This window comes from Hyperoodon ampullatus (assembly GCF_949752795.1).
Source record: "Hyperoodon ampullatus genome assembly, chromosome: 8".
Classification (NCBI taxonomy): domain Eukaryota; kingdom Metazoa; phylum Chordata; class Mammalia; order Artiodactyla; family Ziphiidae; genus Hyperoodon; species Hyperoodon ampullatus.
The window spans coordinates 74264603-74284892 of NC_136921.1; the positions used below are offsets into that span (position 1 = coordinate 74264603).

General features: G+C 39.4%; 1 protein-coding gene across 3 annotated transcripts in view; it reads right to left on the reverse strand.

Annotated features, from left to right (window-relative positions):
- Positions 1 to 4888: 4888 nt before the first annotated feature.
- CCDC148 (coiled-coil domain containing 148) overlaps positions 4889 to 20290 on the reverse strand; it is a gene marked incomplete at both ends in the record, with an annotated part of 272157 nt that continues 256755 nt past the window's right edge. For all 3 annotated transcript variants that reach the window (XM_079709817.1, XM_079709816.1, XM_079709815.1), the window contains 3 exons: positions 4889 to 5035; positions 9023 to 9163; positions 11277 to 11394. In XM_079709817.1, the coding sequence (XP_079565943.1) occupies positions 4889 to 5035; positions 9023 to 9163; positions 11277 to 11394 (406 nt within the window). The remainder of the gene's footprint in view (positions 5036 to 9022; positions 9164 to 11276; positions 11395 to 20290) is intronic.

The following is a 20290-nucleotide window of genomic DNA, read 5'->3' on the forward strand; positions in this document are numbered from 1 at the left end:
AGTGAAGAAAAAGTTCAGATCTGAACATTAACAGGAAGAAACAGATTAAGAAGCAGAATAACATCCCTACAGATAAGGAATGAACACCAGAAAAACATCAGAAATAGATTAAAATTATAATCTAAAAATTAACAGAATATGAAAATGATACAAGGTATGAAAGAATATTAATCAGAATTAGGAAAACTCAGAAATTAGGTGATATATTCTCAAGAGAAAATTATAAACAAAAGAAAAACATTTCAGAAATGAGGTTAACTAGAAGGAACAACAACAACAAAAAAGGCCAAAGGATTTGAATGGACATTTCTCCAAATAAGACACACAAATGGCCAATAAGCACATAAAAAAAAAAAAAAGCTCAACATCACTATCATTAAGTAAATGGGAATCTAAACCACAATGAGATACCAATTCATATCTATTAAGATGGCTGTTAAAAACAAATCAAAAATGAAATAAGTGCTAGAGAGCTGTAGAGGATGTGGAGGTATTGGAACCCTTGTGCATCACTGTTGGGAATGTAAAGAGAAACAGCTGCTGTGGAAAACAATTTGACCACTCCTCAAGAAATTAAACATAGAATTACCATATCACCCAGTGGTTATACTTCTGGGTATATACTCAAAAGAACTGTTGGCAGGGGTGTGAACAAATATTTGTGCACCAATGTTCATAGAAGCCTTATTCATGATAGTCAAAAGGTAGAAACATACCAAATGTTCACTGAGACATGAACAAAATGTGGTTTTAAAAAAGTGGTATATAGGGGCTTCCCTGGTGGCTCAGTGGTTAAGAGTCTGCCTGCCAATGCAGGGGACACAGGTTCGAGCCCTGATCCAGGAGGATCCCACATGCTGCAGAGCAGCTAGGCTCATGCACCACAACTACTGAGCCTGTGCTCTAGAGCCCACAAGCCACAACTACTGAGCCCACAAGCCACAACTACTGAAGCCCACATGCCTAGAGCCCATGCTCTGCAACAAGAGAAGCCACCGCAATGAGAAGCAAATGCACCACAACGAAGAGTAGCCCCCACTCGCCACAACTAGAGAAAGCCCGGGCACAGCAATGAAGGCCCAATGCAGCCAAAAATAAAATAAATAAATAAATGATTTAAAAAATAAAATTAAATTAAAAAATTTAAAAAGTGGTATGTAAACACAGTGGAATATTATTCAGCCTTAAAAAGGAATGAAATTCTATACAAAAAGATTTTCAAAACCTGGGAAAAATAAAGAGATCAAAGGGATTCAAGAGAAAGTGACAAATAAAGACTACAAGTAAAGAAGACCCAACATAGCATAATACTATAACAGAGGTCCTTGGGGAAAAAATTAAAAGGGAACATAATACTAATAATTATAATTTAAAAAATATCCTGAAATGAAATTAAATTTATATTGTGAAAGGGAATACCATGACTGGGTATACTGACCCAGAATGGCCAACATCAAGATCAAGTCCATAAAACAAACTACTGTATGATTAGAAAAAAATATATATCCTTGGTACAATCGGGCAAAAGATCAAGTGATCATCAGGGAAATTAAAATCGGATTATAACCAGCCTTTTGACATTTTATGCTAAGGAAAGTAAATGTAAATAAAGTATCTGATACTCAGGCAAAACGGACTTTCAACTATAAAGACCTCTGACAAACTGTTATCAACATTCAAGAATTCAGAAAATATTGTTTCCATGAGTAATTTCTGAAGATTTTTCTAGAAAACAGACAACCAAAATGAGAAGAAAGACACTGATATAAAGATTGGTGGCAATCAGTAAATACATATTTACTTATAGAACTAAGATTAAATTAGAGCTAAAAGAGAGAGAATATAATATTTACATAAGCTTTGACAATATAAAGTACAACTATAACAAAAGGAAAAAGAATAGAAAGTGCATAGAATTTTTTATTGTTGTTTTTATCATACTGGTATTTTATTCTAAGACTGTTTGTTGTGCGTAAAATGTGAGATAATGTAAATGAGTAATATATTCTAATTCTAACATTTTCGCTGAGGAATGTGAGCAGCCTCTAGGAGCTGGAAAAGGCAAAGAAACAGATTTTCCACTAGAGTCTCCAGATGGGAATGCAGCCCTGTTGACATCTTGATTTTAGCCCAGTGAGACCCAAATCAGACTTCCAACTTTCAGAACAATAATAAATTTGTATTGTTCAAACCACTAAGTTTGTGGTAATTTGTTACAACAGTGATATAAAGTTAATACAAATTCCAAGCAAGAACCATACAGCAAAGTCCAGTCAACCCACGAAACCATGAAAGATAGTGGAAAAAAACAAAACAAAACGTAGCTTTGAACCACTAAGTTTTGTTAAAAAGCAATAGATAACTGGAATAGCAAGGAAGTTATCAAGTCTATTAAGTTGTCTTTAAAGAACCCATGAGCCAAACTGAAAAGACTTCCTTTGGGCAGGGAGGAGATAATTTGAGCAGAAATAGGATAATACTTCAACAGATTGAAACATCAAATTCCTTTAAATCTATGACTTCATAAAGATACAACAAAACTGATTACCTTTGGATGATATTAGAAAGCCAACTCATTATTTTCAAACCTCATAAGTTAATGGGAAAAAAAAGGCTCAAACACTTAGCTTACATTTCTTATCTTCTCTACCAAATAGAGAAGAAGGAAATTTTTCTTTATGTAAGGTTTCCACTAATAAAGGAAGGAGTGATTGAATTACAGAATTTCTAGCATGTAATCTATAATTAATTAATGGCTCTAGGCATTAAGAATTAGTAATAGCTAAAATTTCAAAAAAAACATGCTCAGATGACAGAACACAACAGTAAAATTAAGTGGTCTTGAAAGAAAAAAAAAAACCTGACTCTAATATAGCTTCTAAGTTCAACTACCAATTTATAGCACACACAAAGAACAGAGGACAGAGGAACATATTAAACTACACCAGGAGGACACCATCAAAAATATCCAACAGAGGAAATTCTACATTCAAACAAATACATTTCAAGGGAAAAAACAAGGATGGAGGGGGAGGCCTATAGATTAAAAGACACTCAGACATAATTTTATAACTAAAACTAAAATACAGTGTTTACGGATCTTCCCTTAGGTGATTCAACAGTAAAGAAGGAGACAGCTAGAAGGTCTAATCCCAGAACTCTCCATCACTTAGAGATCAATGGAGATGGAGGCATCAGCCAAGAAGACTGAGGAGTGACTAAAGAAGCAGGAGGTAAAGGAGACTGGTGTCATAGAAGCCAAGAGAAGAACATGTTCCAAGATGGGGTGGTTGTCAACAGAGTTTAAAGGCTGCCATGAAGTCAGTAAGATGAAGACTGAAAATGGTCATCAAATTTGTCAGTACGGAGTTCACTGGTGCCCTTGTTAAGAGCAGTGTCAGTGGAGGGTGAGGGCAAAGCTGGCTCAGAACGAGTGACCGTAACTAGAAAGTGAGAAGACACCAAATATCTAGAGGCAACATTTTCAAGACGTTCACTTAAGAAGAGGAGCAGAGAAATAGCCTGGTAGCTAGCGGAAAATGTGGGCTTAATGGAAATCAATTTTTTAAGTGGAATTTATTCGAGTGTATTTGTATGCTTAAGGAGAACTTGAAGACATAGGAGAGAAAGAGGGTAACCAAACAAGAGAAATTCTTGTGGAACTGAGAGGGGATGAAACCCAAATCTCACATGGATTTCAGATTTCTTTTATTTTGTGTCATTTAAAAAATACTGGTCAGGACTCACTAGATTGATTTAATGACCCACTGTTTGACAAACAACTGATCTAGGGCATATTATTTTACCTTCCTGAATCTATTTCCTTATCTGTAAAATGCAGATGACAATCTCATAAGGTTGTTATGATGGTCAAGTAAGACATTATATGTAAAGTACATATAGGGTACTGAGCACACAGTTTGTGCTCAATGAATGGTAACTATTATTAATACTATTTTTTAAAACAAAGAAAATTAATAAGGTCTGAGTCTGGGCATAGCCAGCATCTAGGCTGCTGCCCAAACCTCAACTAATATTTTCATCATAACCACAAGTATCAACTCCATGGTTCTCAAAATAGTGACACTACCTCCTGCTGTGTATCACCAGCTACTTGTATCTGTGTGATTGTTTAGAAATAGTAAAAAATTATGCTTAAGTTTTATTTGAAACACTTCCTTTCTATAAAGTCATCTAGATATTTAATAGATAACATGGAAATTTTGATAGCATTCTGAATTTTAAAACATTCCTTCCAAACAAGCATACAAATACATTTTTCCAAGCCAAAACAGATATCCTTATGCTTGAAATGCTATTTCTAATTTCTAATTTATTCTTACAGGCTAATTTGCAAAATGAAGTTGTTTGGATGATTGGTTTGCAGTAAACATGGTATACCAAATTGGCTTCTAAATTTAGAGAAAGGTTGAGTCTCCTCTTATAATAATCGAGAAATAACAGAAGTATTAATGATAATGAAACTTCCATAATTAAAAAACTCAAATTCTGAAATAACAAGCAGAAATGAACATTAGTAGGTAGTAGCAACATAAACTGTAATTCTTGCAAATGGTTATTTTGAGCTCTTTTTATGGCATAATGCAACCTCCAAAATTCAATTTACTAAATGATAATATATGTTCCATATGTGTCATAATTAAGTTCTATAGTCTTTGGAGAATTTAGTACTATTAAACATAACAAAGATATTGGAAATAGTCCATAAAAGTCTAAGAATCATAAAAGAAAAAGTTGTTTTTAACAGATGCTATGATTTCTATGTCTGATATTTGAAAAAATTTTAGAAAGTAGTGTTAATTGTTATCCATATAAATGTATTCAAAGAAAAATCTTACTTATGTATAACAGGATTTGAGGATGAACTCTAGATTTTGAATACAGTAGACTCTGTGTCCTTTCTTGGAGGTTTCTGGGGACCGATTTTTGGTAATATCTCCTTGGCATAAAATGTTTTATGAAGTCCAGCTTCTCGAAGTGCTAACTCAAAACGAAGTCTAGGGTCAGAAATTATCTGTAGAAATAATATGATTTAAATAAATAGCACTTCATTGAAGTAAATTTTATCATTTAGTTCTGTATTTCCCCAAGCCGTGTAATCTGTTTTTACTGGATAGATGACTAGATGACAGTAAATTCTGTGTATACAGTGACTATATTCTGTTTATTCTTACTGAAAATATCCAAACCTTTTTGACATTATCACTTTCCAGTATATCAGTGGTTTCCAACATAAGATGTACAGAATATTGTATACTAGATTAGTCAAAATATAACATTAAAATTATTAAAAGATGGGATAAAAGCTTACTTTCAGTACGATCATTGATTTGTTATTTATTGTTAGCTGAAATTATAAAATATAAACAATGATTGATTAAAATAAACCTAAACCACAACCTTGTACATCTGTCTTTAAACAGACATTTTAATTTCTCCATCATTTGGAAATATGTAAATTAAGTTCAAACACATGGCCACTACTTGAAAAACAAAATCAATAGAACTTTTCTTCCAAGGCCAGATTTCTATTTCAAGCAGAACTAGAAAATGCTTCCATCAATCTGACTCTAAGGGGTATAGACATATGAGTAGCTCAATTTCCCTTTTCATTTATAGCTGATTGGACATTATTCCTCCTTCTATGAATATTAATGTCCACAGACACTGTTTGCAATGATAAGAAGGTGGCCACGTATGGATTTCAGCTAATGAAACATTTTACATGAACTTGAAGTCCTCCTAGAGGATGGGATAATAAGCCGTTGAAAGCAACCCCTCCTTCAAGGAGCTCTTACACTAACAGAGGTAAAAAAAATGTACACAGATAACTACAGTCCGTGGCAACATGTGACAGATGTAGCTCCAAGAGTAGTAGAATACAGAGAGACATCTCCTGGTGCCAAGGAGACTAGGATGGTCTCAGGTAAGAAGGACCACTTGAGCTAACTTTAAAGTTCAACTTACTCTTCTATAAAGCTGGGAATGGGGCTGGGGGAGGAAGAGAGATCAAGAAAGAAAGGCACATGCAAACTCAGAGACGAAATAGGTTAAGTTGGGATCGGGGTAATCTGGGTAGAGTACTTGGTACCATTGGGGAACACTGAAAAAGGACACTTTTAAGACTGGGCCTTGAATTTTAAAGGCTTGAAGGCTATGCCAAGGAGTCTGGGCAGCTACTGAGGTTGTGTTTCTGTTTTCAGCGTGGAACTAATATAATCATTGCTGTGCGTAAGAAGATGCATCTGACTACAAGTTCAGGATAAATTAAGGTGGCAGAGAAAGAAGAGACAGAGGCAGGGAGAGTGCTTAAGAGTCCACTACAATTGTCTAGACATGAAATAATAAATGCCTAAAATTGGCTGGTAGCAAGGAAGAGAGAACTGTCCAAAACACTATGAAGGGAAGAATCAATAGAACTTGGCAACTGATCAATACAGGGACTGGGGGCAACGATGCATATAAGTCAGGAATAACCCTGAGATTTGTGCCTGAAAAGCAATGTATTTGAGCCTTAGTCCTAGGTTTCTCCTCTTTTGCTCCAAAAGAGTCTCCCTGGTCACTCTCATCCACTTTGAAGGATTCATGCTCCACCTGTGTGCTGTTGACGTCCTCATTATCTCCAGGATTCACCTTTTTTCCCCCCAGCTCCAGAACTGTGAGTTTTAAAATGTTTTCATAATTCTGTTTTTTTCAATACGTATCAAGTGAAATGAAGATCTCCCTCACATACTGACCTCCATTTCCCCAATTCTCCTACCCAGAGGAAGCCCATCAGTTTCTTGTAAGTGTGTATTAGACATCTTCAACCTAAACCTGATATAAACAAAACAAATGCTCTCTCCCTAAGTCTGCTTTTCCTTCTGAATTCTTATATGGTTAATGACAGCACCACCTAATGATTATAATTTACTGAATTACTACTAGGTGCCAGACAATATTCTAGGCAATTGACATTTATTATACTAATCCTCACAAGAACCTTACAAATTATTGTTTTACAGATGAAGTAAACAAGACATAAAGATGTTAATAGCTTACACAAGTTCACACAGCCAGTAAATAGTGGATGTGGATTTCAATCCAAAATGCAGGCTCTTCTCAATATCACTCACTGCCTAGTTTAGAATCACCCTCACTCATTATCCCCCCTCCTCTTCTCAGCCAGAGACATCCATGCCCCTGACAGGCCACCCTCCCCCTACTCCACGCCACTTCTATGAGGGCTCCACCATATTAAAAGGACCTGACTCCACCTCCACCAATTTTCCATTCAGGACACATTGCTATAACATAAAGCTGATTATATAATTCACCTGCTTCAGAGTCTCACCTCTGCTCACAGGATAAAGGTCAAAAGTCTTAGCAAGTAAGATCTACTATACTTTTCACAGTCTGACTGGAATTTATGTCTCCAGTCTCATCCCCCAGCACCCACCTTTATCATGTACCTTACACTAAACACATACCGGTAAGGGCCTCTTTTCACCCTCTTCTGCTTGGTGAAGCACTTATTTCCTCAGCCCAGGTGCCTGAAAGCTTTTCAGCTTCTGACTTCAATTCTTTGTAAGCCCAACTGCCCTCCCCGCTTTGGCTTCTGGAGATGCCCGTGCATTTTCTAATTAATCCCTCTCCCTACACCCACCCCTCCTCCCAATCCAGTTTTGCTGTTGTTTGTTTTGTTTGTTTGTTTTTTGCGGTACGCGGGCCTCTCACTGTTGTGGCCTCTCCCGTTGCGGAGCACAGGCTCCGGATGCGCAGGCTCAGCGGCCATGGCTCACGGGCCCAGCCGGCTCTGCGGCATGTGTGATGCTCCCGGAACGGGGCATGAACCCGTGTCCCCTGCATCGGCAGGCGGACTCTCAACCACTGCGCCACCAGGGAAGCCCTGTTGTTTGTTTTTTAACTTAAATTATCTGGAATGAATTCTGTCACTGCTGCCAAGATTCCTCAACTAAGATGGAGCTTAGTTTTTCCTTTTCCATTTCTCTGACTTCCCATTCAGGGTTGCCCGTTCATTCCCTTCCTCTAAGCCGCTGCAGCCCTTAGCCGGAGGCGATCTCACCCTAGTGGAGTTATTCCCATGCATGCTACTTTCCTTCCCAACCCAACTCCCCTGCTCACTTCCTCCACACAGGACAAATTTATCTTGCTCAGGATGCAGCCCTGGCACCAGGCTCAGTGCCAGATACAGTATATGTTCCATAAATATTTGCCCAATTAATATGTGAACTGTTCATCTTTTTATTCCCTAGCAAAGTATGCAGCGCATAAAAGAGGCACACTAGATTTGTCAGTGAGTGAATGGATGAAGTTTCCTGCTTTTTAAATAATTAAATAAGCATTTAGCTTTTCTTAGATTTGTAAAGTTAACAACTACATTCTCCCTTAACTTCAGTGATATCCATTCATTCACATGTCCTGGCTCCTTCTCTTCCATCCATCCATCTAAAAAAACTTTAAAAAATCCTTTCCAAGCTATAGAAACAGATTAAAATGATCCAGAAGTTCCTAGAAACAGTTAAATAACCTCTTAATACCTTTTCCCACAGCAAATGTTTCATCATTAGCACTGATACATTATCTTCTGTTCATTTTAATTTCAGAAAGCTTCCCTCTGCTTTGTCTTATCAGTATCATTAGTTGTTTCTTTAATAGGATTTATGTTATGCATTTAAAAAATTCTGAATATGATAAATATTTAAACAAAATACATTATTAACACAACTTTAAAATTTTATAAAATTATTTTTTAGATTAAAATAATTTTCAATGACAGATAACATTTTCACATACAGTGTTTTGTTCTATGGTCACCTATCAACTATTTTATATTAAGAATTGTTCAGTAATTATGTGCTCTCATTTGGAAATAAAAATTATGCTAATATGGATGGTATTCAAATATAAATATTGAAAATAATTTGTAACCCAAAACACACACTTCTACAATTCTTATCATCATGGCTTTTGCATCAATTGTGCTGATTTCCATAATTACCTGCTGTTCATTGTATGTATTCAATGTGAAGAGTGGCTTTTGAAGAATAAATTCTTCTTCGATTCCAATACCCATCCTCGCTTTTGATGCCATTGTGTCTGACATCATTCTAACAGGATCAAATTGAGCGACAATAGCAACCTAAAAGAAGAAAAAACATGGCTACTTGGAACAAGATACAAGCAAAATGCTTCTGGGCAACATTATTAATGTTAATGTCCATTAAAGTTAAGAAATTTTATTAAGATTACATAATTACAGTTATGATTAAATTTAGATAAAAATTTCTTTTTGATCCAAAGTCAAGGGAAATTTTATATAGAAAACCCACATATTCAACCACCTTGAAAGTAACCAAAAGTAGAAAACATTAATTTTTAACCACTAGCAATCTACGGCCATGGTAACAACCCCATGAAGCTTTCTAGAAAGTTTAATCTGATTAAGCTGCATCTGGAGCATATCATTTATGGGTAAAGTCATGTGTGTTGTTGGCATTATTGAGCAAGATGGGTGAGTTTTCATTGTACCAGGCAACTAGATTTCCAGGGACTGTTAAAAACCATTGTTTCCCCTTCCACTGAAAAACTGCAGAGTCGTTTCAACCCAAATGCCCTTGTCCTTTATGATAACTGAAATTGTTCAAACCTGTATCCTAATGAAAAGAAGCCACTAATTTTGTAAATTATATGCACCATTAATAACACCCGCCTGTTAATTCCTAAAGTCAAGAATTAGCATTAAGAAAATGGCATTTTTAATGCCATTTAGAAATTGTAATGACATAACTGGGGGTTGAACATACTTTAATTATTATAGGTTTCCTAGCCAAAATGTCTTTTACTGTAGTTCTAAACACTGATTACAGATAACGGGCACAGATATTTCCTCTTTCAAAGGGCTCACAGATGGAAAGAATCCTAATCATATGGACTCTGTAGTTATCAAAATTATATTTTGAACAAGAATGTGTTCAGTAAGAGTGACATTAAGTTTTGTCTCCCGAAGGCCATGGTATATCATTATTTGCTAATGATTGAATAATTTAAATTTTGTTGAACCTAAGATGACCAGGATTTAAATTCAAAGTACAGGAATGTATTTCTATAATCTATTTTATAAAAGATGATATAATAGTTATATGCATTTACACTTCCTCTTTACTGAATATTTCATTTAACTAGACTTCCTTGGTTTGAATCCAGTTTGACATTTACTAGCTATGTGACTTTGGGGAACCTCTGGGCCTCCTCAGTTTTCTATGAAGTAGGAATAATAATAATTCCTACATCATATCATAGGGTTGTGGTAGAGATTAAATGAGGTAAAACCTAAAAGCATTTAGAAGAGGGCTTTATACTTACTAAATATTCAAAAAATGTGAATGCACATTACTACAAACTTGTGAAGTAGGTACTATTATTATGATTCCCATTTTTCAGAGGAAGAAATGAAGCTTAGGGAGGTTAAAAGACCTAAGTTTCCTCTGCCAGTAAGTAGTGAACCAGGTTGTACCAGTTTTGAAGGACACCAGAGGCCAAGTTCTTACCCAAGATTCTATACTGCCTTCACTGACAGAGAAGAGAAACCAGACGGTCATTTCCTATCAGCTGGGAAATGGTGTCAATGAAGACTTTAGAGCTTGTGAGTTGAGCTAATCACTTTCAGGTTAAAAACTATGAAAAATTACCAAGTAAAACTATTTTATCACATTTCCCAAGGTCTTAAATTCTTGCTCTTGCCGACTACTACCTTCGGACTTTTGCCTACTTTTACGAGCCAAAGCAATGGGAGATTTTTATTTCTCCACAAAAACAGTATTTTTTAAAAGTGGTTTTTAACCTGTTTGTTAACTGTGGGATGTTTCCAAACAGAGGTTCCTACCCTAGGGAGAATTATCTTGCTCAATCTCCACCACGTTTTTTCGAGGAGAGTAAAATCCTTCGGCTAGATGCAGAGTTTCACTGCTGTACATGGATACTATTCAGCTTATAAACTAGAGGTAATATGGATGCATTTAAATCTTGGGAGAGCTATTTTAAAGGTGCTGATAAAATTCTTCTAATACACTAAGAAACTGGAAATGGTTCAACATAAATCTAATTGCTCCCAGCAATGAAGACCAGTGTCCCAATTTGGGAAAGTTACATTTCTTATAGCAGATGTCATGAACTAAGCCCTAGTAATAATGTTATTAAGAGCACTTAGAAACATTTTTTTAAACCACCCATGAAATTTTCCAAATTAAAAACACCTGTTTCCTCAGGGCTTCTATTCGCTTCTCTCTCTCTGCTTTTTCAAGTGCTTCTTGAAGGGTCACTTCTTTTTTCTCCATCAAACGCTTTTCCAATAATTCTTGTCTATATTTAACCCTTGAAAAATAATGCACAGGAAAGTTAGGAAAACATCATGATAATGGAGATTACGTGGATAGGCGCATAGGGACAGAAGGTATCTCATAAGTGACATCACTGTCATACTGTTTTTACTTGCTTTTGGTTGATTTCTCATATCAAAACAATAAAGGATGCTTGTATAAAATACAATTTATAATAATTCTAATAACAATCATAGAACTGCAGGTCATGGGGCAGGAAAACATGGGGTAAAATCCAATCTATCTCTTTCTTCATTAAAATCTTTGTATGAACTGTCATCTGCCACAGCTGCAGCTAATCCAACCCAACAGATGACAGCCTCACTCTTATTTCAGCCGTCTTCTGGTAAGTTCTAACACAATTTGAGATGTTAAAAAGCTATATTACTGATTAAATATACATAATTTTAGAAACACTGGTAAATAAAATACTAGAATAATATGCCCAAAGTATCTCAATTACTAGACTTTCAACCAAACTGTTACTCATAACTATATGTGTGTGTGTGTGTGTAAGAAACTTTGAAAACTGCACATTGACTGTAGATGGCAGCAAAAACATGACTTTTCCTTAGCATTCTGTTTCCATCCCCCTTAACAGCAGATATTAAAACAGGGCATATTTAAATATCTGTTTTAATACTCCCAGGTTCATTTGGGTCTCCTCGGCTGCCTTTTCAGGCAGCCTCCCTAACCATCTTCTTTGTAGAGATAAGATTTGTCTTTTCGAAAACAGTAGGCACCTGGGTACTCGAGGGAGTAGGTGGCTGTTGCCTCTGTCTTCCATCATTAACGGTTTAGATTTAACTTCCTCTATGGCATCAGTCACAAATGTGCTTTACCCTTAGCGTGCACACCTGCATTTTCCATGGATATCACTTCGCTAGACCCTCCTTTATTCTGAATCCTGACATTTACTGAGGTGTTCACTAGGCACCAAGTCTTGTGCTAAGGGCTTTACCTCTTTTAGCTCAATTAGACTTCACATGTTGGGGTACAACTATTGATCCCACGTTAGGGTATCACTATTGATCCCATTTTAAAGATAAAGAAATGGAGGCATAGACAAGTGACGTAAATTGTCCAAGCTCTCACACCCAGTAAATGGCAGACCCTGAGGTCAAACCCAAGCAGACTGGCCCCAGGGCCCATGCCTACTCCTCACCTCTCGCCCTCATGCAACTAACCACTATGCTCTTCTCTCTTCTCCTCCTGACAGCCCCACTCACCTCACTGACTTATGTGTGCCAAACCCTGAGCTAGATATTGAAAGCACACTGAGAAAACGACTGTTCTTAAACAGTCTGTGGTTTAACAGAGACAAAGACAAGCCCAAGAGCTAAACAAGGTATACAGTGTCTTCAGAGAGGTATAAATAAGGTCCACTGAGAATTCAGAGGAAGGTGCGATGACCACTTGCTGGGCTGTGAGAGAGACTGGTGAGCTTTAGCAAGAGCTCTTTAGAGGAGGCAGCATCTGAGCTGGGTCTGGAGGACTAGAATTTGCAGAGGCCAGGAGACACGGCGGCCGAGGTAGGGCAGGGCAGGAGCCGGGATGGGGGTGAGTCCAGGGAGGCACTCGCATTCAGGCTCCTGCACGTGCAGCGCTGGCATCCAAGAGTGGGCGACTTCTTCAGTTTTGTACCCCCGGGGGCCTCACTTGCCCCACCTCATCACAGCCCTGAGCAGGAAAGTGTTCATGGTGGCTAGAACAGAGCAAGTTGATGAGCAGTGACAGAGAGGCCCAGAAAAGCACTGGGGGGCTGAACCTGGTAGTTACATGGTTCCCTCAATGATATGCTCCTGGGGAGGAAAACTCTTTAAAATCAGGTTGCTCCTGAGGCTGGCACTGAAGAAGGTGCTCTGGGAAAGGAGAGAAGGGAAGCAGGTAGCAGATGCTTTTTGAGGACAAAACCCAGAATGGGGTTTGGAAGGAAGATACTAGGCTCCCTTGATGGCTGTGGCTGTTCTCCGCCATCATCTCCCATTTCAGGAGTCAGTACAGTCAGCTACGTGGATTAAAGAATCTGCAGACCAGATTGCTCCCCTTCTTTGCCGCCTCCTTGTCATGGAAAGCTCTATTTCTCTTTCCCTCCATTTTCACTAAGGCATGACAACCTCCCTAATGAGGTTCTACTCAGCTTAAGCACTGAGTACAAGCTAAGGGAATTACTGTGAAGGTTCAATTAAAAGACAACCTGGGGGCTTCCCTGGTGGCGCAGTGGTTGAGAGTACGCCTGCCGATGCAGGGGACACGGGTTTGTGCCCCGGTCCGGGAAGATCCCACATGCCGCTGAGCGGCTGGGCCCGTGAGCCATGGCCGCTGAGCCTGTGCGTCCGGAGCCTGTGCTCCGCAACGGGAGAGGCCACGGCAGTGAGAGGCCCGCGTACCGCAAAAAAAAAAAGACAACCTGGGATTTGACAATTACCATATGTTAATTCTCAGAACTTTTGAAAAGTTTCTCTTCCTCAGGATGTATAGGTTGCTTTGTCTGCAGCAAAGTTTTGGCTATTTTGTGGGAAAGTAATAGTTGTTTTATTTGGAGGAGCTTGACTAGTGAGGAAGAGGTTGCAGAGTGAGGCATTTGTGGCTGTGTGGTAAAGAAAGCTGGCTCATGCTTTACTTTGAGGCTCACTCATTTCTTCAACAAAAATTTGAGCACCTCTGCATCAATCACTGTGCTAAGCACTGGAGATACGATTTCAACACAGGAGACACACTCCTGTCCTCACAGAAGTGACCATATAATGCCGATACAAAGACTCAGGCAATTATGACACAGGGGGACTCTTGCTCTGATGGGACAATGGGGCAGAGGTCATGGGAGAGGTACCTTTGCCAGACTTGGGGCATTCAGGGGAGCATCCAACAGGAAGTGGTCTGAATTTCAGATCTAAAAAGGGAGCAGGAATTCTCCAGATGGGGAGAGAATAGAAAGAATGTTCTAGGTAGAAAAAAAGAAATGGCAATATGAAGGCCCAGAAGGTGGGAGAGCACGGTACTTTTGAAGAACTGAAAAATATTTGGAATGACCAAGAATGAAAAATGTAAGGTGAGGAGTGCCAAGAGCTGAGGCTGGGGAGGCAAGAGTGGCCAGACTGCGGGGGCTTTGCAAGCATGAGGGCTTTGATCAGGGCAATGGGATCAGAAAGCTCTCTCCTATAATATGGAGGATGGATTGCAAGGAAGCAAGACCAGAGAGAATTATCCAGATGCAAGTTGGTGGTTTCCTGAATTAGGGCGGGGGGGGGGGGGTTGGTGCTGGTAGGAGTTAGGGAGAAGACGTGGATTTAAAATTTATGTAGAAAATAGAATAAGTAGGAATCGTTAGTGTTTTTTTATGGGAAGAGGGGAGAGGAAGTTAACGTTTCTGTCTTGCGTGATGAACAATGGCATCCCTCACTAAAACTGGGGACTTAGAGAAACCAGGAAGAGAAGGAATTAGGTTCAGTTTAGACATAGATCTGCCGTCATAAGATCTGGGCTGCAGAAGTGGATGGGGATCTTTATCAATGGCATGGGATTGAGTCCGAGGGACAGATGGCACCAGCCAGGAAGAGACTGTAGAGTAAGAAGAGAGGCAGGCCTTGCATTGGTTCCCAAGGAAACAACTTTATTTCCTTCTTTTCTATATATATTTTCAGTATTTATGAATTTTATATCATTCATTCATTCATTGGCTGGGTGCCCACTCTGTGCCAAGCACCGTTCTAGGGTGGGTGATCCATGCTGATTAAAACAAAAAAACCCGGCTCTCACAGAGTTTCAATTCTGGACATATATATTTATTCATCTATTTAGAAGTTTAATTTCTTTTCAAAAGCTGGGGGATATTATCAGTTTAATTTCCCCACTCTGCTACAACCCAAGGAAGCAACTTTTAAGAAAGGGGCAGAAGAGAAGGAAACTAAGAGAATGAGGAGAAATGGTGGCAAAGAAGCGAAGGAAGATGGGAACAGCAATGTCACATGCTACAAATCAGTTATAATATAAGATAATCATTGGATTAAATAACAGGGAGCCATTGGCGACCTCGGCATTAGAGAGGTGGCTGAAGAATTAACGGGAGATAAGGAAGTAAGAGGGAGCAGAGACAACCCCTTCAGTAAGACTGATGCCAACGGGGAGGAGAGAGGCAGGGCAGTGCTGGAGGAAGCTGATCACAGTTGCACTGGCTCCAAAGTGATGATCAAGATGACTCTGACTACCATGACGATTGGCCAAGGGAAGATTTCAGGAAACAGACGCACTCAAATTCTTCATTCTTAGAGATGTTATCATTTAAACTCAAATAATAATTCACTGTAAAGGGGGAAGCTCTTGGTACATCTTTCTTTTCCCAGTCTGGATAGAAAAATGTCTTTGCCTAAAGAGAAGTGATACAGAAAAACTCCTGGGAGAAAGCCAAATACTCACATATTCATGCGGAAAGAAAATAGCAACACAGTAAAGTCAATCATTTGGAAAATTTTCCACATAAATACCTTCAGCCATTTGAGGTAGCAGCTTTTCTCCAAATTAAACTGTTGCTATGAAAGTCAATGTCAGGAAGTGGCAAAACTCAATAGTCTTTAAGCTCTGCACTGAATTCCCAAACAGGAATCCTAGGTTCTTCTCTCAGTCTGTTTTATGCTCCTTGAGTTGACAAAGGTTGAGAGTGTGGCAGAGGAGGCCTTTTCCACTCCTCTTGGGGGAGGAGAAGCATCATATTGTTCAAAAGCAACAGCTGCTGCAGAATCAGGCACAGCATTAACAATAATCTGAAAAGGATTTTGTTTAAGCCTCTGGACCTGAGTGTAGTTGAAGGGACAAGAAGCTTTCATGTAGAAATGGAGAATTTATGTATAATTTTGGATAATTTTTATGTGTGTATTGCACTCTAAGAGATGAGTATACAAATGCAAATGGTTTGGAAACACCATGAACTTCACAGCCTCCCTTTGCTTTAGTGAAACTTCAGTAAGAACTGGGCAAAATATTAAGTACAAAATGTTGACCTCCCTCCTATCTGGAGACACAGGTAACTTCAGTCTAAAAGGAAGCTACAGCAAACAAGAGGGGAAAAAAGACTTCAGAATAATTGCTGATAGTGGGAGGTTCTACAGTTTTTGTTTGTTTTTTTTTAAACTTAAGCAGTAAATAAAACAGCATTAACAACACATCTTAATTAGATTACTCTAACCAGTACAGAACTCCCATCAAAAATGTTTCGGGGGGCTTCCCTGGTGGCACAGTGGTTGGGGGTCCGCCTGCCGATGCAGGGGACGCGGGTCCGTGCCCCGGTCTGGGAAGATCCCACATGCTGCGGAGCGGCTGGGCCTGTGAGCCATAGCGCTGAGCCTGTACGTTCGGAGCCTGTGCTCCGCAGCGGGAGAGACCACAACAGTGAGAGGCCCGCGTACCGCAAGGAGAAAAAAAAAAAAGTTTCAGGGAAGTAATTTGCCCTATTGAATTAGAGGCAGTTTCTAAACAAATCTGCTACTTCATTTTTAGGTGATGTGGCTTACTCAACATTGAACAAGGAATCTTTAACAGGCACACGCTGGAGGTGCTACTGCCACAGGGGTTTGAGCAGCAGCAGCATGGTGAACCTGTTTCTGCCTGCTGGGAAATCCAGTTTTGGCTTAAACCCCACTCAGAAAGTTTTGCCCACCAAGCAAAGAGAACCCCTCCATGAGCTCTAGGGAACTCCAACAGGAAAGAGTGCGCAGATCAAAACATAGGCAGGCCAGGTGGCAGCACCCGTCCAAAGGTGGAGGCCTTGGGGAGAGGAGGTGGAGAAGCCAGCCCAGAGAAAAGAAGGGAGATAACATAACCAGTGCTGGTATCGCGCCTCTAACAATCCGGGTGATCGACTCAGTGGGTGTTCTGGCTAAGGGCATAAGCAGAGACCAGTTCCTGCAAATGTAATGTGAATCCTGATACAAAGCAGTGACATCCTGGTACAGATCAGCATGGGACAAGAACAAAGAGGATTCACAGAGAACCCGCAGAACCACAAGGAGATGAACTCACGCCAGCCCCAGAAAAAGATACTATTCTTCTAGCTCAGAGTGCTTACTGGTTCCTTTGTGCGGTGTAAAGGCAAGTTCCTATTGGAACTCCAGTCTTTAATTGATTAATTCAATTAGTCAACAGAGTTACTTGAGCACTTACTATGTGCCAAGCACTGCCCCAGGTGCTCAGGATAACAATAGTGAAAAATAAAAACCAGACAAGATCCCCCCTCTTAAATCTTACCTTATTTGTGGTTTATTCTATATAAACATGCTTAAATTAACATCCTAGTAAAATACATAAAATTGTTTTAATAAATTATTTTTGAATTTATCACAAAGTCTTAAATTAAAGAGCTCCTTCTTTTATTGCTCTAAAGCGACAGTTCTCAACTGTGACTATCATTGGAATTATCCGAACTTAGAAAAAATTCTGATGCCAGCGCCCCACACCACTCTAATTACATCACAATCTGGTTCGGGGGCTCCAGCATTGGTATTTTGTTAAAAGTTCCCCAGGTGATTCTAATGAGCAGTCTGGTCTGAGTGCAGCACCACCTAGCCCCTTGGGTCCCTAATTTGTGCTAATGTCAGGATCACCTGGAAGGCTTGTTGAAGCGCAGATTGCTTGACTGCCTCCTGAGATTCTGATCCAGAAGTAGTGAGGCGGGGTCTGAAAAATCTGCATTTCTAAGAAGTTTCCAGGTGATGCTGGTTCTGCTGGTCTGGGGACCACACTTTGAGAACTACAGCAAAGATAAATATTTTGATTAGAAGGACTCTGCCAACTGTTATCAAGACAAAACCAGATACAAATTACTACCCAGATAGGGCTTCTTATTTATGGTTGCATGTGCTAAACAGTTATATGCCTCAGGATTGACCCACACTAGAAGTTCCTGCTTTCATGCTACTGATGTTCAAGAGCAAAATCTTTAATTTATGTCATATTTTAGATTCCACATATAAGTGATGTCATATTCCACTGTATATATATATATATACCACATGTTCGTTATCTATGAAACAGAAAGAGACTCACAGACATAGAGAACAGGCTTGTGGTTTCCAAGCAGGGGTGAGGATGGGGGAGGGTTGGATTGGGAGTTTGGGATTAGCAGATGCAAACAATTATATAGAGAATGAATAGACAACAAGGTCCTACTGTGTAGCACAGGGAACTATATTCAATGTCCTATGATAAACTGTAATGGAAAAGAATATGAAAAAGAATGTTTATGTATATGTATGACTGAATCACTTTGGTGTACACCAGAAACTAACACAACATTGTAAATTAAGGGTACTTCAATTTTAAAAAAAGGGCAGAATCTTTCAACCCCATCCCACCCCCATGACCCTAACACACATGGATGACAGGTTCCCTCAGTGGCAGTGGTCCGCCCCGGCTTGGGTCAGTGTCAGTGATGGGTAGTTGCAACAACGGCTGTTACTGAACCTCTTTATTTCCCTCCAGTGGACAAACACTGGTGTATCCTGATGACAGTTGAAAACCTCAGACTCCTGGTGATATTTAAAGGGTCTATTCAGTAAAATCAAGGAAGGAAGAAACAACTGGAAAGCATTTCAGCTATGAGCCACTTACTTCCCTTGGGAATCGTTCTTGCAACTGCAGGGGGGTAAATATTTTTCATGCTGGAAGTGAAAACCCATAAATAAGAGTCATGGACATTTTCCTGTTGGTTGTAATCAGTTCCAACCTAGCCATCTGAGTTCACCTGAGTTAGAAATGCAGAGATATAAACAGCTGTGAAACAAGGACTTAAACCTGGGAATCCAGAATACAGGACAAGATGTGAGGAGAGGGTTACTGAAAGAATGTTGCAAATATCATATTAGCCCTTGCCTCAAGTTAGTGTAGAAAGACAGTTCTGCCACGTTTATCCTCCTCTTTTCGAACTACTCCTAACCCTTTCCATCTAGTTTTCAGTAATCCTTTTATACCCTCACATAGCCTCAAAAATTTCCTAGAATACTCCTTTCCAATAGCATTTCAAGTATGGTACAAGAAATAAAAGATGCATTGTCTATTGGGAATTAAAAGCAATAATAAAAGCCTGTCTTCTTTTTTCTTTTTAATCACTGTGCATCAGCAACTCTAAACAAAGTTAGTGATAAAAACTCCCTCCACTGGAGCATGCAGCCCCATCTCACTGACTCTCGGCTGCTCCTTTCAAATGTTTCCCTTAACTGAAAACCAGTGCTTCCCAGGTGATCCTACTTCCATTGTTACCCTTTTACAATGGTGAGGGAAGAAGGCTAGTATTTTCCTGGCTCTCCAACAATTCCAGAAAAGTTTTATCCATTGACTTGGGTTAGACCATCCTCTTTCTAATAGGGTTCTTGGGATCAAATACTGGCTTCCCAGGTCACTGCCGGACATTTCCTGAGGGTTATTCAAAACTCCACTCTTACAGTTCCTTGATTCCCCAGCAGCATTTGCTTCTCCCTTGCTTCAACAGCCCACTCCTTAGACCAGACTTGGAGCTTGGCATCACCTATTGAAACTGTGGGTAATCATTATCAAATCCATTTCACCTACCTTCACTAATCAAGGCCATTTTAAGACTTGCATGTTCTCCAAGCTGCACGGAGCCTATACAATAAGAGGTTTACCTGAGTTGTTTTCTGGGAACTAGGAGTCAGCTGTGTCTAGCTCAGCTGAGCTGGTTAAGACTGGATAGGACCACCAACCCTCCAACTGAGCATGCACGAGTGTCCGCTAGGTGACCTTTTGATGTCAGAGCTGAAAACTCCACCCTCAAATCATGCTAAGCATCTCCATTTTTGAACATGCAGAGGCCTGTAGCTTAGTTACACCTGAGCAGAACGATGATTGCTGCACCTTTTTCCAACCAACTTTCCTCATGCTCC